The 24,616-nt window shown below is 50.4% G+C and overlaps 12 protein-coding genes across 12 annotated transcripts; 5 read left to right on the top strand and 7 right to left on the bottom strand.

The window, feature by feature from the left end:
* Positions 1-50: 50 nt before the first annotated feature.
* CLUP02_13157 (uncharacterized protein) lies at positions 51-1,561 on the bottom strand (the record flags this gene model as incomplete). Its single annotated transcript, XM_049292101.1, has 3 exons — positions 51-587; positions 664-1,239; positions 1,316-1,561. 3 exons carry the CDS (start codon positions 1,559-1,561, stop codon positions 51-53), a joined length of 1,359 nt encoding a protein of 452 aa, XP_049149247.1.
* Positions 1,562-2,122: 561 nt separating this feature from the next.
* On the bottom strand, positions 2,123-2,671 carry CLUP02_13156 (uncharacterized protein; the record flags this gene model as incomplete). Its single annotated transcript, XM_049292100.1, has 3 exons — positions 2,123-2,202; positions 2,312-2,479; positions 2,584-2,671. 3 exons carry the CDS (start codon positions 2,669-2,671, stop codon positions 2,123-2,125), a joined length of 336 nt encoding a protein of 111 aa, XP_049149246.1.
* A 75-nt stretch (positions 2,672-2,746) lies between these two features.
* Positions 2,747-3,010, bottom strand: CLUP02_13155 (uncharacterized protein; the record flags this gene model as incomplete). Its single annotated transcript, XM_049292099.1, has 1 exon — positions 2,747-3,010. A coding segment is annotated over one exon (264 nt), but the record flags the coding sequence as incomplete, so codon positions are not given.
* Positions 3,011-6,299: 3,289 nt separating this feature from the next.
* On the bottom strand, positions 6,300-7,307 carry CLUP02_13154 (uncharacterized protein; the record flags this gene model as incomplete). The annotated part of the gene is made up of 1 exon (XM_049292098.1): positions 6,300-7,307. One exon carries the CDS (start codon positions 7,305-7,307, stop codon positions 6,300-6,302), a length of 1,008 nt encoding a protein of 335 aa, XP_049149244.1.
* A 199-nt stretch (positions 7,308-7,506) lies between these two features.
* Positions 7,507-10,179, top strand: CLUP02_13153 (uncharacterized protein; the record flags this gene model as incomplete). The annotated part of the gene is made up of 7 exons (XM_049292097.1): positions 7,507-7,544; positions 7,574-7,683; positions 8,152-9,010; positions 9,192-9,249; positions 9,535-9,756; positions 9,810-9,888; positions 9,953-10,179. 7 exons carry the CDS (start codon positions 7,507-7,509, stop codon positions 10,177-10,179), a joined length of 1,593 nt encoding a protein of 530 aa, XP_049149243.1.
* Positions 10,180-10,654: 475 nt separating this feature from the next.
* On the bottom strand, positions 10,655-11,398 carry CLUP02_13152 (uncharacterized protein; the record flags this gene model as incomplete). The annotated part of the gene is made up of 1 exon (XM_049292096.1): positions 10,655-11,398. One exon carries the CDS (start codon positions 11,396-11,398, stop codon positions 10,655-10,657), a length of 744 nt encoding a protein of 247 aa, XP_049149242.1.
* A 794-nt stretch (positions 11,399-12,192) lies between these two features.
* Positions 12,193-12,504, bottom strand: CLUP02_13151 (uncharacterized protein; the record flags this gene model as incomplete). Its single annotated transcript, XM_049292095.1, has 1 exon — positions 12,193-12,504. The coding sequence occupies one exon, from the start codon at positions 12,502-12,504 to the stop codon at positions 12,193-12,195; it is 312 nt and encodes a 103-aa protein (XP_049149241.1).
* On the top strand, positions 12,308-12,550 carry CLUP02_13150 (uncharacterized protein; the record flags this gene model as incomplete). Its single annotated transcript, XM_049292094.1, has 1 exon — positions 12,308-12,550. One exon carries the CDS (start codon positions 12,308-12,310, stop codon positions 12,548-12,550), a length of 243 nt encoding a protein of 80 aa, XP_049149240.1.
* Positions 12,551-13,044: 494 nt separating this feature from the next.
* On the bottom strand, positions 13,045-14,517 carry CLUP02_13149 (monooxygenase; the record flags this gene model as incomplete). The annotated part of the gene is made up of 1 exon (XM_049292093.1): positions 13,045-14,517. One exon carries the CDS (start codon positions 14,515-14,517, stop codon positions 13,045-13,047), a length of 1,473 nt encoding a protein of 490 aa, XP_049149239.1.
* Positions 14,518-17,862: 3,345 nt separating this feature from the next.
* On the top strand, positions 17,863-18,438 carry CLUP02_13148 (S-(hydroxymethyl)glutathione synthase; the record flags this gene model as incomplete). Its single annotated transcript, XM_049292092.1, has 1 exon — positions 17,863-18,438. One exon carries the CDS (start codon positions 17,863-17,865, stop codon positions 18,436-18,438), a length of 576 nt encoding a protein of 191 aa, XP_049149238.1.
* Positions 18,439-21,961: 3,523 nt separating this feature from the next.
* Positions 21,962-23,406, top strand: CLUP02_13147 (uncharacterized protein; the record flags this gene model as incomplete). Its single annotated transcript, XM_049292091.1, has 5 exons — positions 21,962-22,136; positions 22,202-22,227; positions 22,278-22,329; positions 22,386-22,839; positions 22,899-23,406. The coding sequence occupies 5 exons, from the start codon at positions 21,962-21,964 to the stop codon at positions 23,404-23,406; spliced, it is 1,215 nt and encodes a 404-aa protein (XP_049149237.1).
* Positions 23,407-23,550: 144 nt separating this feature from the next.
* CLUP02_13146 (uncharacterized protein) lies at positions 23,551-23,853 on the top strand (the record flags this gene model as incomplete). The annotated part of the gene is made up of 2 exons (XM_049292090.1): positions 23,551-23,664; positions 23,770-23,853. The coding sequence occupies 2 exons, from the start codon at positions 23,551-23,553 to the stop codon at positions 23,851-23,853; spliced, it is 198 nt and encodes a 65-aa protein (XP_049149236.1).
* Positions 23,854-24,616: the final 763 nt, after the last annotated feature.

The following is a 24,616-nucleotide window of genomic DNA, read 5'->3' as shown; positions in this document are numbered from 1 at the left end:
GATGACGTGCTCTAAATCATTCCTCACAATGCTTCCAACAAATAATCGCCTCAACCGCGCCAAACGGCCTCGATAATGACAAAGAAAGTCAAGGGGTTGGCCTCAACACGCTTGATCTCGTATCTCTCGTCCGCCTTCTTGAACAACTCTGTCCACGCGTCGACAGGTCTCTCCTTTGCGCTGAAAAGACCCATCATTCTCAGATCCGTTGAAGTGCCCATCTGCTGAATAGACTTGGGCAGCGCCGCAGCCGCCGCGGCGTTCTCCTCGACGTCACCCTGCTTGCCGACGTAGTCGATGAAGAGAACTCGGGCACCAGGGCGCAGTGCCGGTGTGAGACCCTTGAGAATCTTGATAGACTCCGCATCGGGCCAGTCGTGGAGAATAAGCTTGATCATGTACAAGTCGGCGGACAGGGGCTGCGGCTCGAAGAAGCTGTGGGGCTGGAAGTTGACTCGGCCCTTGAGCTCCTCGGGAATGTTTTGGTTGAAAGAAGTCTCGCAGTTGGGCAGGTCTTGAACAGTAATCTTGAGGTTGGGGAAGTTCTTCGCCAAAACGAAGCTGTCGTGGCCACCAGAGCCGCCGAGCTGTAAAGGGGGTGTCAGTCAATGATTTCCTGAGACACTGGGATGTTGCGTCACTAAGGCCCCAAAAACAACTTACATCGACAACGCTGAAGTCGCCAGCGGCCTTCCAGTCGTAGGCACTGTTGACCAATCCCTCCAAGCGGAAGATCTCTTTGATGTAGTTCATCCACTTGACGAAGTTTCTCTGGCGGAAGCCCTTGTTTTCGCCCTCGCCGTCGTTCTCCAGCAGCTCCCACGAGTTTGTGTATCCACCACAGAGTTCGCCAGAGTGGTACAGCGCAAATGCAGTCTCCGTCATATCCTCCTTCAATTCTTTCTTACCGCGCTGGAACTTCTCCAGTGCGTAGGGAAGGATACCCATAGCCGGGCCAGCATCGTTCATGAGAGCCTCAACCAGCGCTCTGAGGCCGGCGTTCTTCAGCAGCGCAGCAGATCGCGAGGTGTGACGGACGCGAGTGGTGAAGGGCTTGCCGGGATCGGTCTCCTCAAAGATGCGCAGGGTGTAGGCGTGATCAAGGACACGGTGGACCACTTCTTCGGGCAGGCGGACGTGCTTTGCGATGTCTGCGTACGAGGCGTCGCCATCAATGGGCACGGCGGACCAGAAATCGAAGTGGTTGAGGGTATTGAGTGATGCGGCATCAGGAGACATCTATTCAGGGTCAGCTATCTGAGTCACGGCACCAAGAATGAAGAACAGCAGCGAAGAAGGGCAAGGACTAACTTACATTATGGGTGTAGTTGAAGATGCTCTCACTTGGTCCTGAGACTAGGTAGGAGAGATCGTTGGCGGCATCCAACAGCTTCTGGCGGAGCAAGAAGGCTTCTGACGTGAGGCCATCGTAGCTTGAGACGCTGTCCGCGGCAAAAGTAGGCTGAGGGATCTTGTTTTCGCTCAAGAATTTGGTGAACTCGGCCGAGAGCTCGCCGATCTTGGCGGCGAGGTCGTTAATAGTCGGCTGTGGCGCGGCCATTTTGGAAGACAAATAAGAACTGAAAGGGGTATCTATGAAAGCAGATGCAGACATTTCCGAATGGTGTGAAGAGACGTCATTACCAACGAGGGGTTGGAGGGGAAGCTGTCTCTTTTATTTACTCTCTTCGGTCCCTTCATCCCACGAATGCCGGGCTAGACCAGATCTCGCCAAGAAGCGTGTACCTCTCTTCATCGTCTTTTCGTCCATGTCAAGGTACAAGCCGTGGGGTTAACGGCGGCTATTTTCTTCATCTAACCTTCCTCTCTTGCTCGTTAGGTAATTAAACCGAGCGTATGCGGTAATGCCACCCACCGCCGAAGACGCTCGCCGTTGCGATGGAGGGGCACTTGTGTGACAGGAAATGCGACGCACACTGCAGATCTGATTAGATTATCTTATCCATCTGAATAATAATCATGAACGGCGTCGAAGGAATACCCCTCCTCGCCAAGCCGCCAAGGGCAGAGCAGAGGGAGAGTTCTGTCAGATTTAGAGGGCTATACGAGCACGAGGCTGCTGTAGAAGCATCGCGAGAGGTTCATTTCGGTAGCCATCCCGTTAGAGCGCCCCGTTCTTGCCCCAGTCCCCTCTTTTCATGCTCCATGTGGCTTGGATGTCACCTCTGGATTTACCACCGTCTGTTTTGGGTATCCATTAAGCCATTGTGCCATGGGGATCAACGTGGCTTTCGAAAAGGCCCCGGCCTATATTTGACAAGCTGGGCCGCCCCTCCACGAGCTATGCCACCTGTCGATAGCTTGCGATAGGCTAGGGTTGAGGTATTTTCTGCAAGGTTCTTGATGCAGATTGCTGCTGCATCATGTGCGATGATGTAGGCCTGGGATGGCCTTGAATGACGAGCTCGCCCGATTTTTCGGCAGTTTCCGCAGGTCTTCTGTGTTCCGCGGGCTCCGACTTGTCCATCGGATCTCTCCATGTCCCCCTAAAAGTAAAGTTTAGGGGCTCTAGGTGGTAGTGAATGCACTGCTAGAATTTAGACTTAATCCCATGAGCTGAACCATTGCGCTGGGAGTCGTTCATCGGGATGTGGGAGAAGGACGGACGAGTTGCCTCAACTCCCCAGGCAATTGGGGGAGGGCCCATCATTTAGGCGCTATCCGAATTACTGGAATGGATTGCAGTTGGACGATGAGTGGTCAGTTCGGACGTTTCTTCACAGGGTCATGAGTCGGCGTCAGGGCTGTCAAGTCGGCCATCTTCAGTCTCGAGGCCCTTCGCGTTTGCAGGGTTAGAGTTTGTGTAGCTTGGCGCATCTTGGAAGCTTGTTGTAGACTCGCCGCTGAGCCACACTGTCGCATAGAGTGCTCCGCATTTCTTCTCGGCGAGAGAATGAATTGGGTAGACGTCAATGTTGTGCGACTTTGATGTGCCAGGCAATGCCAGGTTACAGGTATGTGATCCCTCCGGCGAAGTCGAGTCTTGGGGGTGGTAAGATATTCATGACGTGCTCCGCACATGAGCCCACCCAAAAGTTCTAGTCTCGGATTCTTGCAACCATAACTGGCGATCGACTCCATTGCTCTTGGATTCGGCCGTGCCGGCTCGAACTCAGTGCCACTCAGAGACGGTTCAATGGCGGGGTCTACCAGTGACCGAAGACCGAATTTGGGTTTTTCGACGATTTCTTCCGCAGCCTTTCCGACTCTCCACAATGTATCGTCCAATGATGTACTTTTCACGCACTCGGTGTATCGGACAAGTCTTCCACTTGGGTTTACTGCGGCCGCTGAGAAGCTTTTTCTTCTTAATCTCATCCACGCCTCGAAATTTCCACTGACATTGAATCCACTTCCAGCTCTACATATGTACACATCCCCGCCGAGTGGAACTTGCAACTTTTAAACGTCGGGCCTCGGCCAATTTGGGTGGGACTCGTCACTCCTAGAGTTGGTTGGTATTGGCCCCATTGGGGACAGAACCAGGGGTCTAAGCTATCGATGCTATCGGACTAGTATCACGACAGACCTCAGTCTTCAAGATCCCAAACCAAGGAGCATCAAACTTGCTGTGTGAGCAAAACGAACCCGTTTCACCGGGTGGCAATCACAGCCTCTAGGTCACGATGACTTGATTGAAGGGCATTGAGCGGGCACCTGTGGTTCAAATGACTGACAAGGGTGGTGATCTTCACTGACATCTGCGAGCAACGTCTACAAGGTCAGACGTGCTAGGGTCCAATGGACCAATGGCCACCAGAGGGTACACAGGCAAGCCGTTACAGCCTACAAATCTACAGCCAAGACCCATTGACTCAAGTTAATCGCCAAGGGAGTAGTGATACGTCGGTCCCGAGATGCAGGCCTAATGTCTTGAGCATCTCTAGAACACGGCAGATGGGCAGTCCGAGAACGGAGATAGACATCGCGAGAAGCTTGGTGACGTGTGGGACTATCGAGCTCCTTGAAGTTTGGGCTACAGCATCGTGAAGCGTATCGGCACTTTGTATCATGCGAAAAGTACCAGAATGATCAACTGCCTGTGATGTAGATTCCCAGACATCAAGCATTGCTTCGCTCTAACGAACTCAGGATGCTTTACAAATGCCCCTCTATTCTGAACTGTGTGAATTCGTCACCTTCCCTTTCCAGTGAGAACTGCTAGCATGTCCTACTTTGTGTCGTGAGCATCGACTAAACTTACCCCCCCCGCACTTGGCGGCCACAGCGTTCCCTTTTGACTTGGGGAGCGTCGAGAGGCCACGGAGCAAATGCCAAAGGAAGGCAATGCCGGTGCTGATGTGGCGCCCTTGCCGATACCGCGGGGAGTTGACCAGAAAAACACGATGCCGATGTATCCATGGACGGTACTAGCTCTCATGTGCCGTTCTTGACTGTATTGTTTCGAACAGCACTGTCGGGCTGACGCAGGAGAGGCATTGCGCCACATTCGCGGGCCGCAAAGCTTCAATCCCAGTCCAAATAGGTAACGGCAGATTATTTGCCCTAGATGTGAAAAGTCTTCTGTGGGACATGAGTAGTTGGGAATACTAAGATTCCAAACAGGCAACTCAGCATACTTCGACGGTTTGTCGTGTGATACTTTCTTCATTCGCGATTGAGATTCCTAATCATACCATTACCCAGGCTTGAGTCTCCAGTCGAGAGGGCAGGCTTCATCCGTCCTCGCTATGAAGACAACTCCAAAGATTGCTATTCAAGGAATGTGTCACTATACTCTATATCAGGACTGGATGGTCTACAGGCACATAACGTGATATCACAGATGGCATCTAGATGGATACCGCTTGCAAAAGGCATGGACGCATGTAAACTATCCCCATGCAGTGTGCTACGTACTTATGCTTCTCGACTAGCAACGTCTCGAAGATCTCAAGGGGAAGAAGGCGCATAACGATACAGCAAGAGCTCGGCGAAAGTTGCTGCGCAAGCCATCTTCAAAAACCATTTTCCGCCCCAAATACGAAGGCAAGTTTTGATCAGTGAAGGATACGAAACTTCGTCCAGATGTCGGGGGCTTGCGAGCCGCAAACTGCCAATTCCATTCTCAATACCAACTTCCATGACTACCCAAGCTGTTGCAGCCATGAAGCAGTACTTCCTCACTGTCAAGGCCCGGCCGTGGAGGCTGATCAATCCTCAAGTGTGGCGTCATATCTCCTGCGACGAGAGCTCTGTTTGAGGAGCGAGGGCCATGCCCGCACGCGATTCCGATTACAGTAAAATTATCCAGAAGTTGGTGACCTCAAACCACTGAAAACCCGCCCCTGATAGCCTTAGCCCATAAGCTCGTTGTGATAGATCAAGAATTCGAGTACAATGCCGCCACTCCCGAGTGACCTCCCCGGCAGATTTCCGAAGGTACCTGGATGGAGCCTGGGGAGACTCATCGAAGCCGACACGCCAAATCAATAAAGCTTCGCGACTTACGGCGCTTGCGGCTACTGCTTTAGCCTCTAGGACCATCCCACCGGCACATATGTCTAGTGACGGTACCTGGAGCAGTGGAGTATGTCAAGACGCGTGCTGAAACTGTGCCTGCTGGACACGACGCCATGGCGAGTTCTCCGCCTAGAGCTGCGAGAATAACTGGACTGAAATCTGCTTGATATTCTGCAACATCCCCTTTGACTCGAGCCCTTGATGCCTCCTCCCTTCTTACACCACGCTTGTCGCGTTACGCTGTTTCCGTACCGTCCGAACCTGGAAGCCCTCCGTGAGAACCAGGGGTAGCCGGCTAATGGAAATCAACGATCATCCGAATCTCCAAGCAGCCAAGGGATCCACCCGAGCTCTGTAAGATATCCAGCATCAGGCGGAGACAAAATAAGCGGACAGATGCACCAGAAACTGCGACTAGACTGATTGGGTGCCTGACAACCAAGCCCTCTTTCACCCCATTCACGGCAGGCTACGCAGCTCCCACACCTTAGAGAAGATGAGTTACGACTGAGGGCCAGGCTCACCACGAAATTAGACGAGCTTCAAGGGGTGCAGCCGGATTCTGATTCAGGTTGTCACCCTCACTAAGCACAAAGTGCAATCTTCTGAGAATCATCGATAATCAATACCAAGACTCTCAATCAGCCAGGGAGGCATCGGTAACGGAAACGACCGTACAGCGATCGAGAGATACCAGAGCAGAAGAAAGTCACTCGGAATTAAAGGAAGAGAATGATCAAACAGTAGTATACCGCGTGACTGAACTCGGACTCGATCACAAAATCGTTGAATCGATATCTTCAGATTCGCAATTTCTAGGCTCTCACCACCCTCTCAACTGATTTGGATGGGTCGGCATACAGACGCCCGACAGTATCACCTCGTTCCAGGCGGTGTAACTCATTCTTCAAGTTCCCGAACGCAACCTCCTCGATAGCAGGAGTAATTTCCTTCTTTGCAACCATTTCTAGCGCTGTCTCAACTTCGTCCATCGATGACCCAACAGATCCCACAAGGTGCACGCCCAAGGCGACGAAGTTGTGCGTGTCGATTGTGGCCTCCTTCTTGGTGAGCCCGACGAGAACAACTTTGCCACCCGCCTTAACGGCTTTGGCGGCGGCAGCGGTGGTAATGCCGACTCCAGCAAAGTCAAGAACAACATCAAACTTGACGCCAGGGAAGTCATCCAGGGATCTTCCGCAGCAGTAGGCCCCGGACATCAGTGCTGCAGGATACTTGCGACGATGAATGTCGACCCCATAGACCTTGGCGCCATGGTGAGATGCAATTTGAACAGCGGATAACCCAAGGCCACCTAGTCCAATGATGGCAACTTTCGATGATTTTTGAACTTGCCCCTCAGTTACAACGGCGTGGTAGGCTGTCGCAACGGCATCTGTGGCAACGGCGGCTTGTGCAAAGCTGACTCCGTCGGGTATGGGCAGGGTCTTCGATTCGTAGAGTAAAACGTATTCGGCGAATCCGCCGTCTATGCCGATGCCGGGGCTTCTGACAACATCTCCGATCTCTACCGGGTGTTTCGCGGTGACTACAGACACGACTTTGTCTCCAGCGGCAAACTTCGAAACCTTAGGTCCGCAACCAACTACTACGCCAGCAATCTCGTGGCCTAGAGTGATGGGCCTGTTCCAAAAGAACGTATTTTCAAGTCCAGAAATTATGTTGCAATCGGTGTGGCAAAGACCGGTCGCTTTGATCTGAACCAGGAGCTGGTCCTTGGCTGGGACCGGAATAGGTAGCTCACGGTACTCCAGGCCTTTCGCTGGGGTTGAGAACTGGTAAGCCTTCATCATCTGATCCATCTATCCAGCGTTCCAGACAATCTTATAGATGTTTCTCGGAGAATCTATACTTGCTAAAGGTTGTACGTTGTGATATGATCGAGCTTTATACTAGTGTTTGCGCAAAGGGTGGAAAGCGAGTAGAGAAACGAGGCTAACGGAATTTGATGTGTACAAATCGTAATCTGGGAGGAGTTTTATCACATATTTAACGGCATCTATGCAGCAAGACACTACACATCATGACGACGTCTTACCGTGTGCATGATTACTTAACATCTCCTCAGTCGGAATGGATCAAATCCATTGCGGCAGTTGAAGTTGTTTTTCACCAACATCTACCTAGAGGATCCAGAGACTGGCATCTTGATCTCATTTGGTTCTTCCGTCTACGCCTGTCCGCTTAGAAATTGTCTGGGAGCCGGCGGGCCCGGATTACTCCGGCACTCCATCCGGAACGATTACTGATTAATTACCCCACACGTCGGTCCGTACCTTAAGGTTGCTCCACATTGCCCCGGATCCGAAGTTTGGGGTATGGTTTGGATCTGTGCCATTGAGTAATCAAGTGCAACAGCTGAGTGAAGAGGCTTTGTAAGGTATACAAATGTTTCATTCATTCTACTAAGCATACTAAGTCTTAGCCTACGTTAGAGCTTCAGAGGGTGATTTTCCCAGTCGGAAAGGATGACATATCGCGGAGTTTTACCGGAAGGTCAGGACGTCATCCAGCACTGCTCTTGAACGCGAAAAGGGCGATGCAGGCGAAGAAATGTTTATAAAGTCCACTTAAGAGATGCTTAGACTCGAGAATCGATCTCTTTCATCGAAAAGAATACAAGTTAGCAACTTCATCTCACTCAAGTATTCAATATCCAGTCCAGTCACAATCCTCAACGAACTTTGTTCACCATCGGAATGTCTACCTATCAAACAGTGGAGACTCAATATGTCGCCGTCGACAACACCCGAATCGCTTACCGCCGGATCGGGGTGAAGAGTCAGGTCCCTTTGCTTTATATCAACCATCTTCGTGGTTCAATGGACACTCTCGACCCTCTTCTCTTCAATACGATTGCGAAGTCAAGAGAAGTCATCGTATATGACAGCTTTGGTATCGGGCACAGTGAGGGCGAGGTGCCCTCTTCCACTGAAGTCATGGCTTCAATTGCAGCCAAGTTTCTCGCTACCCTTGGTGTTTCCAAGGCTGATGTCATTGGCTTTTCCATGGGAGGTGGTGTGGCTCAGATTCTGGCATGGGACTATCCTCAGCTGGTTCGAAAGTTGATTCTGGCTGGGACTCAACCAGGTGTCGGAGAAGGAGTTGTCCTGCCACCCCGCGAGGTTCTAGAAAGTGCCGGAACAGCCAACGATGAGCCACCTACCAAGGAGGACATGTTCCATCTTTTCTACCACCCGTCGGAAACGAGCGTCGCACTCGGTGAAGCATGGTGGAAACGAATCCATGAGCGAAAGGTTGACGGCGAGGAGCGCAGAGAATACCTGATCGGACCTGGAGCAAGGGCCCAACTGAATGCAATCTTCTCGTTTACGGTTGATACGGACAACTTTGAGCGCATGAAGACTATCAAAGCTCCCACTCTAGTCACCAACGGCCACACTGATATTATGTCGCCAACTTCCAACAGTTTCACTCTTCAACAGAACTTGTCGGATGCTCAGCTCATAATCTATCCTGATGCCGGTCATGGTCATCTATTCCAGTACCCAGAGCTCTATACACAACATCTCAACCTTTTCCTTGGGAGCAAGGAATGAGCTTTCTTAAGGAGTTTTCCGATAGTTCATCACACCTCCAATGTAAAATGTTGACATGCACTTCGCACGATAACATAACATATCGTAATTGTACTTACAATACGTCTAACTGGAAGCTTGATCGAGGTCTGATTTGTTCCAAGCCATTCAAAGGCCATCCAGGTATGTTCAGCGTATGGTCAAGGTGCCGATTAGAACGTAAAGTTACACCTTGACCGAGTGCCTTCCATCAAGGGAGTTTAGGCCCACGAAGCCCTGTCCCATCCAGCTCCGAACCTAACACAATTCTGCTACGCAGCAGTCCTGTCCCATTCAAACCCAAAATACTGAAGTGACGGAAAATTCTGCAATGTGCAGATCAAACTTCATTTCGCACCTACGATTTCGTTTCCTAACCGACATCTAACGCAAAACACAACAATTCACTACCTCATACATCTCCCGTAATTCAGACTTGAACAGCGAACAGAGCTCAATCTATTTGAAACTCGTCAAGATGCATCTGTCACCCTTCTTTCAGCTCATTGTTGCCGCCTTGATCACTCCTGGCATGGCACTTCCAACTGAGGTTAAAGAAACTGGCCAAGCAGCAACCAGCCATGCGCCCCCGACTGCCATGGCAGACTCCATTTCGGCAAAGGAGTTTGACGGGACTATGACGACCGTATCAACATCAACAAGGTGTATCCACGTAAGTAAACACATCACTGCATTATATGTTGCCAACGTCTGACCTGATCGAAGGCGAGTTTGAGACCCTTTTGCCCTGCACTCTGCGGCATTACCTCGATTGCCGGGGATGATGTCTACTGGGAATGCGTACGTGGATGCGATTGCCGATCCAAAAAGCACGGCGGATATTAGTTTCCAAGATACATCAAATGTAGCGACTACCTACCATGAGGAAATTTGGACCGGCAATCTGGCAACCTTCTCATTTCAAAGGGATCCGCGTCGAAACCTGGATACATCAACAGACCCATATCATTATGAGTGCGGTATAGACATACTGTCCTTACCCAGACAGTCATCAGACAAGGCCAAGGATTCAGATGAGACTCTCGGCACCAACTCGACCATATCATCAAGTCGCCAGAACATTTGCCATAAATAGAATAAACATCAAGTTTTGCGGCATTACATCAATAAATGAACCAAGTCAGTAAAAGATTGGCTGTTATTCATGTGACTTGGGTGAAATAGATATTCTTTGACAGACTTTCGTCTTTCTTCATCACGTGTATCTACCCCGTTCAACAACGAAGTTATCAGTATCGCGCGAATCTATAACGAAGTGATATCTACCCATACCTCAAGATACCGTAGCTAAATGTTAACTTTAGTGGATGTGGTTCGAACACAAGATGTGGAGATCTCCCGTAGCCATGGTTAGCACTATCTTGTAGTAAATCACATTTTACGTTACTGGTCAAGCTCTCTGTCATCAGTCCAAATACACAGTTCCACAGGATCAATTGGACTTCTATTCAGCAATCAAATATATGAGATGTTCTCGCTTTCTGTTTCCGATGTACTGAATCAAGCCGAAAGAGCATTCAGATTCAAGCTAACCTGGTGGCTACTTGTGTTTAGAAGACCTCCTCCTGCTCATCATCGTTGGTAAGTTGAACGTTGGGGTCAATATCGCGCTTGAAAACCTCCTCTTGCTCGTCATCGTTGGTGAGCTGAACGTTGGGGTTGATGTCCCTCTTGAAACCCTCCTCCTGCTCGTCGTCGTTTGTCAACTGAACATCAGGGTTGATATCCCTCTTGAAGACTTCCTCCTGCTCGTCGTCGTTTGTCAACTGAACATCAGGGTTGATATCCCTCTTGAAGACTTCCTCCTGCTCGTCGTCGTTCGTGAGCTGGACGTTAGGGTTGATATCGCGGCCCAGGAGACCCTTGGCGGCCTCGGCATCCTCAGGGTTCTCGGCAGCGAGAGCCTGAATAGCAGCGTTGAGATCGTCCTCGCGCTTGAAGACTTCCTCCTGCTCGTCGTCGTTCGTGAGTTGAACATTGGGGTTGATTTCACGGCCCAGAAGACCCTTGGCGGCCTCGGCATCCTCGGGGTTCTCAGCAGCGAGGGCCTGGATGGCGGCGTTGAGATCGTCCTCGCGCTTGAAGACTTCCTCCTGTTCGTCATCATTTGTGAGCTGGACATTGGGATCGATGTCACGGCCCAAGAGGCCCTTGGCAGCCTCGGCATCCTCGGGGTTCTCAGCAGCGAGGGCCTGGATGGCGGCGTTGAGCTCGTCTGCACGGGCAGCAAGGGTATCGAGAGGTGCGGCCATGGCGGCAGCGACCAAAGTAGTGAGGGCGACGGTGAAGCGCATGTTGGCGGTATTGACTCGAATGAATGATTAAACTTTGTACGTTGATTTGAAAGAGCGCAGCTCGTAAATGAAGAACGGAGATTATAGAGTGGACCGGCACAAAAATAGGACGCTGAGGATAAAGAGTTCGTCGAAAGATGGAAAGATGCGTGGACGAATACAGGTATTTCAACATTTCTCAGAATCCAACGGGGCGGATGCCTCGGATCGCCACAAACTCGTCCAGAGGAAGCTTAGGAACTCCCGAGACGCACTGCTGCCGCAGAGCCGGTGTTGTGGATATCGAATGGCATCCCGCTGACGTTTCTTGGCAACGCGGACTCTATTTCCATTTCGAAACGGCGCTTTCGTCTCGCCTTGGCGAACGATTTTGGGTATGTGCTTGCTTACTGTGCTCGTGTTCTGTGGTGTTGTTCTGATGTACATTGCAAAGGCGTTTCGAGTATCAGGCGAATCGCATCCCTTTCTTGCCGTGGGGAGGCCTCGAACAGGGGCAGAGGTTCGTCGGCTCGGTGGGTGGGATTCGTGACCCAGGTTGTTTACGCTGATCAAACCTGGCCAGCATGTCCCGTAGGATATGCGCGATGAGGGGTCTCCCCGCACGGAAAGGCTGCGGGTTGGATGAAGAAACATCGGGTGAAGCGATACTTGTCGGGAGCCTGAGATTCCGTGCTCAGAGCCTCATTTCTTGCATTACATGCTGCACGAGTGCTCGGACGGCGAACGGATGAGATAGGTCTGGTTCTCACATGAATCATTTTAGTGTCCCTCACCCAGAAGACCTGAAAAGCCGGTCACCACAGCCACGTTTGCCTCATAAGCGAGAGACAGCTCATGGTCACGATCTTCCAGTTGAAATAGCGAAACTGGTCCTCGAGGTAAACAAAGATGCGAGTTGCAACTAGGGTTATGTCGATCCTGAAGACCTCCCGAGACGGCCCCATGCCGGGGAGTTTTTTTGCCGCCATCCCGCTATTGCGTTGCAGCGTTTCGTTTTGCGTCTTGAGCTGTCCCAAAAGTGTCCCAGCGGCAGCGCGACCGTGCACACGAGGTTCCTCCAGACGCAAACTTGCCGCGTCTTCTTCACTCCACTTTGTAACATACATATGTTATGCATATCTCTTAGGGACATTCTGCTTGTGCTCCGTATGAGTGGTTAGGTTATCCAAGGAACTCGCTGCTGATCGGCGGTCACGAATTACCGATCGATTGGTGGGCCTGGTCGATGTTCCTAGGATCAACGTTGAGACTAAGAAAACAATCCCTTGTTCGTTCCTCTGAGCCAACAGCTTACCCAAGTCGGGAGGCCCTAAAGACCCCAGTCTTGCCAGTGCCACCCTAAAAGCCGAACTACTTGTGGCAAGCGATTTCTATGGTGAGGCAAGTCTGAAGTACAGCCCTGGTGAGCACGGTATCCAGGTCTCGCCTCACCTTTGAGCACAACATAGGGCAGCTTATGCCCTCGCAACGGCCGGCAAATCAGCTGATCGGAGTCACGGCGAGTACATGATCAGCGCGAGACCTTAGGTGAGACGGTTAAAATACGGGAGGCTCTCGGCTTGCCAAGCAATCTTAAACTGTGCATTCTCAACTCTATGCCGACGACCAGGTAGGCTAACATACATGGCTCATTATTCTCGTAATCATTAAATATCCTTCGACTTCGTTGCCAAGCGATAGTCCATGCCTACCGTCACACTCCCGAACCAAAGCGCCAGCTTATCCACGATAAGGTTCTTTCTTCCATACCAAGGTCCCTGGTTAGTCACCACAGGCATTCGACCGTGCGCGCGGGTGAAGTAGTTGGATGTGGCATCTACACAAGGCAACCTAGGCGAATTCTTCTTCTCCTCGTCCGACAAGACGGGGGTGGCAGCAACGGCACCGGTCTTCTGCATCTGCTTGATGACGCGGATGCAGAGCCGGGTCACGGTATCGGCGCCAGGAGTCCAGGTTTGAGTGACGTAGCCGATGATTGCAGCCGCGTTGGGCACGCCGTCGAGCATGCATCCGCGCCAGCTGTACTTCTCTCCAACCTTGACCGGGACGCCATCGACAGTGACATCCGTACCTCCGAAAAGCTGCACGTGCAGTCCAGTTGCCGTAACAATAATGTCGGCGGGCAGATGGCGACCGGATTTGGTGAGAATGCCATCCTTGGTGACCGTCTCGATGTGGTCCGTGACAATCTCCGTGTTGGACTGGTGCAGCGTCTTGAAAACATCTCCATCTGGGCACATGTTGAGGCGCTGCTCGAAGGGGTTGTATTTGGGTTTGAAGTGGATATCGACAGGGTAGTCTTTGGGAAGCCGACGCTTTGCATCGAATCGGAGGAACTGCTTGGCCAGGTTGGGGAAGCCCAAAACAATCTGGATAAAGACAGTCTCCAGGAGGAGATCCTTGAGCAGGATGAACCAGTTCGCCAAGAACAGAGGTAGGAACCTTTTCGCGGCTTTGTCGACTGGTGATTCTGCCCCTAGTGCGAAAACATACGACGGACTGCGCTGGAGGATGGTGGTGAAGCCAGCTGTTTTGGCGATATTGGGAAATAAGGTCATGGTGGTGGCGCCGGAGCCGATGATGATGACGCGCTTTCCAGCGTAGTCAAGGTCTTCGGGCCACCACTGAGGGTGGATCGTCTTGCCCTCAAAGCTCTCGATTCCGGGAATGTGTGTCTCCAGGGCCTTCTCGTAGGAATAGTATCCGGAGCAAACAAAGAGAAACTTTGCTTTGATCTTCTTGGTTCCCTGGGGGGTATTGCACTCCAGAGTCCATCGGGCCTCATCGCTGTCCCAATCTGATGACAACACCTTGTGCTGGAATCGGATGTGCTTGTCGATGTGGTGTGTCTTGACAGCATCTTCAATGTAAGCCGCAATGGGCGCGCCCTCGATGATCTTCTTGTCGTGAGGCCATGGATGCCATCCGAAGCCAAAGTTCGTCATGTTCGAGTCGGAGCGAAATCCGGGATATTTCCAGTAAGACCACGTCCCACCGACTACGTCACGGGCCTCGAGCACCGCGAAGGTGCTGTCTGGCAGCTCTGTCCGCACACGGTACGCGGCATTGACGCCGGAGATGCCTGCGCCAAGAATGAGGATGTCGAGTTCTTCCGCCATAGTTTCGATGGTCTGCTGTCGAGTTGGTGATAGACCTCTCAACACTTGAGGTCGTGATGGTAGCAAAGATCTTATGTATGGAAACTCGTGCGATCAGAGGATTTTTTGTTGAGGCAACGTGCATGCCGAGGCTTTTTTTTCCTAGCGGGTCATGCACGCGTCGATCTCGTGCTTGGTGGAGGATGCCATGCAGGGGCTCGCATGTCTTAAAGCGTCTTGACGCCTCCTCAACCCCTCGATCCAGCCTCTCTTTGGCTGCTTCGTCCCTCCACTACCATGCGAATGCGAACGACAGCGTCAATCAAAACACGTGCCTCGGCACATTTGACGCTTCGACAGCGCTTCTGTGCGTCTATCGACCTATCCATTTGACGGCAACTATCACAATTGTCTTTATGCTTTGGATTATTCGCCGTCGCCTCATGTTTGTGCCTCGGCAAGCGTCTCTTACTCGCATTCGTTCGACTTCAGAAGGCATAGACCGATGCTCATACAGGATTTTGTATCAGAGCAACTGAAAACTATGTGGTTTCAATTACACTAATGATGACAGACATCGATCTATCCTCCTGACTTCACATGCGAATGCCAACGCAAGCGGTTGGTGGGCGGCAACAATTGGATGGATGGATCAAAACAGAGTTGCGTTAGTGAGATCCGTCAGTGGTTCGTGTCATGTGATGTTGTTCGAGTTCAACACTAGAAGGCCTCGTCTATGCGGCCGAGTCTTGAGTGTTGCCACGCAGCGCTTCTAGTCCGGTCAAGTAGTCAATTTTTTATTGCTACCTTGCTGTCGTGGAATGGGTAATAGGAATTCTGGTGGCGAATGTTTTACGTCTATCTTTGTTGAGACAGGAAAAATGAACGTACTATGCGTACTTGAGGTGTTTCCGTGAAAAGTTCAGAGACGGGAGACAACCTATCGTTGAGAGTGAGAGATTTAAGAAAGAAGCAGTCTGAATGTTTGATGCGTAGCAGCACCCCACGTGATAATATCATCGTATATTGCACCGGATTTGCAGTGCGGTGAGTTCAATAGTGATGCTAGGTAGGTCTCATGGAACCATCAGTCCATTTATCATCTGATTGAACGACGTCATCATGCTCATCCATTTCGTCAAGGCTATTTATCCCGTCGCCCACGTGGCAGAGCTGGACCATATCCTACAACTGCCAACATAGGTAATACGCAGGGCAGGTGGACTGGGCAAGATAAATACCATACTCACTAGTTACCGTAGATGATAAGCTTACCTACAAAAGTTTGTATAACACGCACAATTCGGCATTGGATTTATCCAATCGAACCATCCTTCTAGTACTTCTCCCTTGTTCCCATGCAGAACCAGACGGATGTTAGCACAAAGGTTCGGACGTCGGTTCATGACACAAGGATGTTACCTGTTTGGACATTCTAAATATACCTATTTTGGTAGGTTACCAAGTGGGCCGAAGCCATGAATGGTAGGAGAACAAAACCTGGAGAGGTATTTTCCAGGGAGTAGGACCGAGTAGCTGAATAAGGTACCTTATTCAAGGAATGCTTTTTGAATCAAACTGACTAAAGAACAAACATCTGGTTCCAAGACAACACACACACCCACAGTGATGACTGCACTGTCAATTCTAAACCTGGCTTTGGAACCTTGAGCACTGCAATGGACAGCCCAGCTAGAAACGTGAACTTTATATGCGTTGAACTAATCGCTTGGGTCTCAGTAACTTCCAACATGCTCATTGCTGTGACTCTAATGAAGCCTAAATAACTAAATGGATGCCAAAATAAGCATGATGAGCGCTAAAAAAACCATTAAAGATATTGCAGTTTATGACACAAGCCACGAGCTATCAGCTTCGCGAATCAAATAGCTACGAACAGTGATTTCTATAGAGACCGTGATATTTATGTGAAGTCAGTGATGTTTTGAAATTGAAGTGGTTCAATTTTCAGCAACACTCTGAGTTCAGACTAAAAGACTACTTCTGCTTCTGTTACTACAATTTTCCTTGCGTAACTCAGCTACAAAAATGCCAAATGCGAGTTGATGTAAGAAAGACCAGGTTACCAATAACACATTCTCAAACCTCGGGATGAATGGCCCCTGAGCTAGAACTTGTGACATAGATAGTGACCACGAGAAAAGCGTAGGATTGAATTAGGTCTACCACAAACGCAACTTTGATGAACTGTTGTGGCCGCCTTATGCTTCAGCGTATGGGCTTTAGTTATATATTTTGGACGATCTGGGTGGCCCCTAAGAAGATCTTAGTATGATAAAGCACTAGAACTTCACTACCTTATGTACAATAAGAATCATAGCCTATTGCCTCATAGCCAGTCCATTTGGTCCGGTATATCCTACTCATGATGAAACCTTGCTAGATCATCAGTTCGAGACTAGGCTACGCAGTTGGGTGTTCTCAATGCCAATGCTCATTTGCACGAGGTCGGACGAACGACATTGCTATCACATTGATACGAAAGTTCTGTGAGTGAAATTGAAGTTCTCCTGGCAATCTTCCCTATCTGCCGGCCGACGGACCGAGACCCGGCCCCGTCATCGGTAGTGATCAGAGTTATTTGAGGCAGCGCTCGGTGGTATGGAGGCAGCTCGGAAATTTGAGGCTCTGCGCCATTCGATCACGCCTTTTGATAGTTCAATAGGCAATTCGGTCTTCCAAAACCGGCCAAGCCACTATCGGTCTCATTTTTGAGACCTCTATGCCTAACGCCGACAACTTCGTCTCACATCAGCGGCTTCTACCATGCCAAACAGCAACATCCGGGTCGCGGGGTTAGGCGTTACGTTGGCCGAGCGGGGTATTCTCCTTGGTTCTACGGCGAAGCAATTGACTTCAGAGTGAAACTTTGCGGGGTATCATCATCATCGGCGTCAAATCGGGTGGGGATCCGATAGCCTAGGCGCCCTCATAATAGCAACGAGGAGATATGCAATCGTGAAGATTAGGCGGAACGGGCAAGTTTATCCCAGTTGCGTGCTCGAATCAACGTTTGACTGACAGCATTCGGCATTGGAATGCGGGGAAGACAGCGAATCAGGTAAGCCAACGCGTGGGTGTTGGTTCCGGTCCGGCCTCTTCGGGGATGGTTCGGGAACCCTTCCGCCAAGTCGCCGGTCGAGGGATCGGGAGTTGAGAACGCCCCGAAAGTGAATGAGAGCACCTGGTATAAAGGAATTCCTCGCCGTCTTTATATACACAATCAAGAAACTAATCAAGTCCATCAAGGTTCTACTCCATCAAGGTCCTCGGCCCACCCAGCAACACCAATATCCGATTAATCAACCACCACCAACCATACACACCACTCCAGTCCAATCTACCATGGCCCCTTCTCTTCACCCATTGATCGACAACGGTCTCACCAAGGGAGATCCCAACTTCGCCGGTGGAAAGCTCCGTTGCCATTGCAAGAGTAACCCCGTGGAAGTCACACTCGGAGGCAACGTTGCTCACAACCACGCATGCGGATGCTCAAAGTGCTGGAAGCCCGCTGGCGCCCTTTTCTCAGTTGTCGGTGTTATTTCAAGAGACCAACTTAAGGTCGCTGCCAACGAAAGCAAGCTGCACGTTGTCGACGACTCGGCAGTCATTCTCCGGAACGCATGCAAGGAGTGCGGGGTTCACCTATTCGGACGTATCGAAAAGGCACACCCCTTCAAGGGTCTGGACTTTGTGCACGCTGAACTCTCGGATGAGAAGGGATGGCAGGAGCCCCAGTTCGCCGCCTTTGTTTCCTCAATCATTGAGCAAGGCTTCCACCCCAAGGGCATCGATGAAGTCCGCAGCAAGTTCAAGTCTGTTGGCTTGGAGACATATGACGCCTTGTCGCCTGCGTTGATGGATCTCATCGCGACTTGGACTGCACAGCAGTCCGGTCGTCTCCCGACCAAGCTTTAAGGGGCAACCAGAGATTATTACTTGTTCTTGATATCCTCGATGATTCATACATTGGCACCCGGACTGCACAAAAGCCGCAAAGGCATGGATTGGTTATCTTAGCAAAACAAAATGTAAAATCAATAGTCTTATCACATAGGCTGCGGTGGTAAAATTTATAAGCTGCTTTAACGCGTCATGCTTGCTTGATAATCATCGCCATTAACCGGGTAGATGCCACGAGCGAAACAGAACCAATGTTATCCATCTATACCTAATTGTGCTTTCTATCAATTCACGGAGAAGGGAATAGTAATTGGCATTGGCTGAGTACTGTCGTCAGTTTCTGAGGGCATTTTAGCTCGCGATGGCGGCAATTAAGGTCAGACATATTGTTCTCAGTCTTCGAGTAGATGTCAGTACTGTTCATTGCACCATAGGTACCTCAAACTATGAGAAAGACTATTTTCATTTCTCGATCTTGTGTTCTAAGGCCACTTCATGTTGCTAAGCACGCCGGTCTACCTAAGTATGGCTGAGTTGTGCGCGTTAGGTATGCCACGTCATGTCAACACTATTCGGTCATGTCGGAAATCTATAAGCTAAGTAATAGTCGCAATCAATACATTTTCTATAGATCGGAACATCTTATAGCGGGAATTCGCACCCTAATTTCACCTTTCTGCATGATACGTATCATTGCTAGAACCAGATGGCTTTGGCGTATCTACAAGTAACCCAGTTGAACTATGCCCCAGAACCGGGGAAAGAAGCAAACCCGAGAATTCGAGAAACAAGAAAATCTAATCTCAGGCGGGTCGTTCTTCTCTAAGGGACGCAGCGAGTTTCGACGACCATATGACAGACCTACTAGGTGAGGGATGAGGTAACGTCTCTTCAGAACTACAGTGTTTCACTAACATAGATCGCAGTAATGTTTGGCCTACCACTGGAAACCAGAGAGATCGGAAAGTTCTTGGATACAATTTCTATTGCGAACAAGAATCACTTGGTCTACCTCATGGCTTGTGCTTGGTGCTGTGACCTTCCCAGAGTGGTAGCTTCAGCCTCTAAGACGACTAACACGCATATGGAATCTCTCAATGAACATCCTTATGCGATACGGAACCATCCAGGAATCGATCTGTGGACTCCTGGAAACAGGACGAACGCAGTCACACCGGTGGCTGCGAAGAGAGCAGCCAAGTGACCAAGCTTTTCTTTCAGCTGAACCAAAGTCTTCTAGGCTTGCGGAAAGTGGGTGTCTTTGGACGCGCCGAACTTTCAGGCGAGTCGTGCGAGTCAAAGGCCGATGATCTTGCCTCCGAGTGTTCTCAGTGCACCAGCAAGTATCATCACCTGTGCGGCTGTGCCTGCACCGGCGCCGACGCCACCCAACCCGCGGAGCAGGCTGTCGGCTCGTTCCCGTAGCGGCTGTGTGATATCCCGGCTGGATTGATGCCCAAAATTTGGTGGTAGACGCTCTATTGTAATTATCCCACAGGCAGGTCAAGGAACAAAAACCGGCTAATTGACTGAAATAGGTGACAGCAAGCCGGCCCTTAAGAGTCCAGAAACCGCCGCCAAAACTCTCTTTCATCAAGTCGATAGATCGCCATGGGGCACGATTGGTCTAGTTCTCAACCCCCGACCTGTTGTCGAATTCTTGGCAACGCAAGTTTCGGAGCGTCGGATGTCGAGAGAAGCTCATCCAACGAACTTCCTGCCGGACCCACGCCGACGCCACGAGGCCAGGACTTGGCTGCCTGAAAAGACAAGTCATGTCCGAACTGAAAAGAGGCAAGAAGGAGGACGTCTCCATCCGGAAGGGAAGTGCTGAGATAATGGGATTTTGCACAAATGAATCAGGGTTCGCGACTGCCCCGTAGTTGTGAGGGGCTTCATAACTTAGTCTCTCTCGCTTGCAAGGGTTGAAGAGTCTTTGCCGGGGTGCTTGACAGGACACTGACACCATGTGCGGTAAGGATCGACAAAAGACAATTTTGACAATTACCGTGCGTTTTTGCACGCGGCCAGCCGCTTCTACCGCAGTACTACGGATACAGAGTGGGAAACGGCAATGGCGGTGAATTTGGATCTGGGGTCCGGGGTTGAGCTCAAATTGAACCTGCACTGGCACTGTCGGGCCTCAAGCGACAAGCGTACGGCCATACGTAGTTACATCGGAATCTGCAACGGCGGTTCGTAACTAGACGCCGTTGGTAGCGTACTCATTGCCGCGACTAAACAACACACAGACTGGGCCTAGTTTTCTGGAAGCAATTCAAAGAGGGTCTCAAGCAGATTTGGTGCTTTACGAATTGTCCGTTCTCTCGGCTGAAAGCCAACCCGCTGTTCTCTCCCTTGCGTTGCCCAGACACGCCATTTTCTTGGCCGAGCATGGTATTCTAAGCGGCTTGGCAGACAAGGAATACGTCTGCGAACCCCTGAGAGAAATGCAACGCACGACATGAGGAACGAGTCCTTGGAGCTGGAATCGTTGCCGAAGCTCGGAGACTGCAGATTGCCTTTGAAAATTTCTGATGTGATGATGATAGTCCGATCTTAAGGCTGATAGTCGAGTGCGGGTGGTAACTATAATATTTGAATCTGATATTCAGCACCGACACTTTGGTGGCCTTGTCATCTTCATTGGGGTGAACCAACTGTTGTCTCAAAAGTTTAAAAAGGCTTCTCGCCTAGCCCATGCCGTGCCGCAAACGGCAGTCAACACTATGACAACGTGGGGGCCCTTTAATGGCTCTGCAATTTTCAACACTCTCGGGATTTCATATGCGCGCAGCACACTACCGGAGGTTTGCGGGCGGAGCAAGGGTCTACATAGGCTAGACTATTCTCCTACCTGGGACCTTGCTCCTGTTCGTCTCCGCCCCAACCTTTGAGAGCAGAAGATTCTCCTGTTCGCTCGCTTGTGTTGCAAAGATGTCTCTGAAGCCAATAATATGCAAACTCTGAGATGGAGGATCACGGTGCCTTGCAGAGAAACGGAGCTAGAGGCAACGCCCCCTTTCCCTCCCTTACAGACCACCCTTGGAACACGAGAGGAGTCAGGATCACTCCGTCCACATTGGGGATCTGCAGAAAACTCTACTCTGCAACGGGTGAACGGTTATCTTTCAGAGCCTGTCAAGCTTATTTTCCCGTGTATCATGTTTAGCGTGGTCGTTCGACTTGGTTCAAGCAGCAGTAGCGTCTAGTCTTCCCGGAGAGGGGGAAACTGTGGCGACATCGTGGATCACCCTCTCAATAAGACACAAAGATCTACATAAAGAAAAGGGTCCTTCCTGTCTCTCGCTGCTACCTTCGATCTGGCCGCTCTTCTCTCTTGGTTCGCTTTGGCCGATGGTGAGATTTCTTGGCTCTTACCCACGACGACCCGGCGCCCTGGGACAGGACAGCACGACTCATCAGCTGAGGAGCCAGTCAAAGCTTCGCCTTGGGGGCCGATCTCCCTTTTACAAGGCAGCCCGGCTGCTTCTTGCAGGCCTGATTACATATCATATCCATTCATCCATCTTTCAACATGGAGTATGCTTCGATTGTTGCTCGGCGCCCTGAGCACCCGGACGTATTGACGATACCGACCCCGCCCCATCAGCAAGCCGCCATCTTCATCACATTCTTCTTTCCGGCGCTTTCGATAGTTGTGTTTGGAGCTCGAACATATAGCAGACTTACGACTAGACAATGGGGTCTTGGTACGTTGACCGAGGAGCAGGTTTTGTGCCGGCTGGAAAACCATGGGGGCTAACACTAGAAATAGATGACTGGTTATGCGGCATGGCAGTGGTAGGCAATTTCGAACGAATGAAAGGCAACAACGGCAAGGATCTTGTTAGCTAACAAAGTTTCAGCTATGCGCAGTGTGTATGACGCCGCCATTCTATATGTGTAAGCGCTTCGCCATGCCTTCGCTTTGCCTCGTTTGTGTATTAAACTCTACCTAGACATCAAGCTCATGTACTTCGGATACCACGCGGTTGATGTCCCCCAGCCCTTCAACTCGTCACCCGCTATGTGGTGGTTCTTTATGGCACAAATGTTCTACAACCCCGTTTTGGCCTTCGTCAGAGCCTCAATTTTGGTCTTCCTCCTGCGTCTTGGAGGACAGAAGCCCGGCGTTAGATGGACCATCCATGGCTTGAACATCGCCAATGCTGCCATGGCCACAGCCATCTTCCTCGTCGCTCTCCTTCAGTGCCTACCAATCGAGGCTAACTGGGATCCTCTCGTACGAGCTTCTGCCCGATGTGTCGACAACTCCTTTCACGTGTCAATCTCTTGTCTGAACGTCTTGATGGATGTACTCGTTCTGTTGTTGCCGTTCTGGATCTTCCTGGGCTTAAAGATGCCAATGGGCGCGAAGATTGCCGTCATTTGCGTCTTCTTGGTTGGTGCAGTGTAAGTTTTACATCCATGATCTTGAAAACCCTGCCCCAAGCTAATAAATCTTCTACCAGCGTCACTGTCGTGGCTATCATCCGTCTCGTAGCCATCTACAAACTCTTCTACGTGCCCCCGGATCCCAACAAAGACCCCTTCTACGATATCGGCGTCGTCTACAACACGGTCGAAGTGAACCTCGCCATCGTCTCCGCGTCCGCCCCGGCTCTGCGTCCCATGTTCCGCAAGTGGTGGCCGAAGCTCTTCGGTGCCATCAGCTCTGGCAAGACCGGCAGCAGTGGGCTCAAGTACTACGGCAACTCCTCTCGCCCTCGTAACACGGTCCGAGAAGGCGACAACATCACGCTTAAAGACATGCGTATGACGCGCTCGCAACACCACACGGAGATCCGAAGCACGTCACCTTCTGGGTCCGAGGAGGAAATCATGACATACAATGGAATTGTCCGCACAACTAATGTCAACTTGACGTACGAGTCAAATACCAGCGTTGGGGACGATTCTCGGTCTTCGACCGATTATAGGACCGGAGAGAAACCCCTGAGCAAGGGAGCCATAGTCTGAGAAAAGATTTGTATGATGACTAAATGTTGGACAAGAGCTGGAGTTCAGGGGAAGCGTTCGATTTCTTAAGTTGAAGCAACATCGAGATATCCCGGGCTACCACCCAAAAGTGCAAGTGTAATAAGTATCTTTTCTTTTATCATAATGTCAACGACCAGAAACAGCGTTCCTCAAATTACAGTTTATCAAGAAATGGCATTACCAGCGCGTCATCATCCTCGAGCCAACCCAGAAGGCTTAAGAATTATGCAGTATTCTGTGAGAAACAGAAGATGGAGGATTATTTCGATGACTTATTAATATGCCTAGTAAAGTTTTGTCGTTGTTACTAGCCTTTCGCCTTGGGGGCACAGCTTGTTCTAGCTGGACTGCCTCCTCGGTCTGAGGTTCTACTCGAAGCTTTTAATCACGCCCTCTGAGCTTGTGTCCAAGATCCAAATTCTCTAGCGTGTCCGAGGATTGATTCTCGTCAGAGGGCAGTTTTGCAGCGTATTTAATTCAGTAGATCTCAAACATAATTGATGTTCCAACCCTCCCGTTGAGACATAATAGGCTATTACTGCTTAGTAGTTTCCAGGCCCAGACTTTAACCCATGCACACTTGGATGGATTTAACCGCTGGGTTATGACCGCGAAGTCGGACTGTGCTGTTCCGGATAACGAAGATCTGAACGACTACCAAATGAAACATCTAATACTCGCAGCTGCATATTATCCGCTTAACGAGGTCAACGCACACATGCTCACAGCTTGGCTCAATTCTTTTACGAGGGTGCCCGAAGTTACCATGGCCAGTCATTGGTACGCTCAGCTTCATGCTATGGAAGTCATCACCATATCGGCATATGATCTTTATGGCGTTGAACACGCATACTGGAAACTGAAAGATGGTCGGGTATCACCCGTGTTAGTCTCATTTTCACAGCTAATGGGAGGACGAAGACCTCATTTGGCTTGAAGTGGCGCTAGTTGGTACGAGTATGATGGCAAGCTCGTTAGGTACGCTGAATACACATTCGTGGTTCGGTGCTGTGTCGGGCCATGTAGAGAACGGAATCAGCTTAGACTGAATAAGAACAGAAAGGAACGCCACATTCAATTGCCGGCTAATCTACACGACACTCAGCGACAATTGACGCTGAGATTCATTCTAATAACCTCATTCACATTATGACTATGGCAAGACTGATGCGTGGGGAATAGGTATCTT

The sequence above is a fragment of the Colletotrichum lupini genome, chromosome 7 (assembly GCF_023278565.1).
Source record: "Colletotrichum lupini chromosome 7, complete sequence".
NCBI lineage: Eukaryota > Fungi > Ascomycota > Sordariomycetes > Glomerellales > Glomerellaceae > Colletotrichum > Colletotrichum lupini.
The sequence above is the reverse complement of the archived record's forward strand: the minus strand, read 5'-3'. Positions and strand labels throughout refer to the sequence as shown.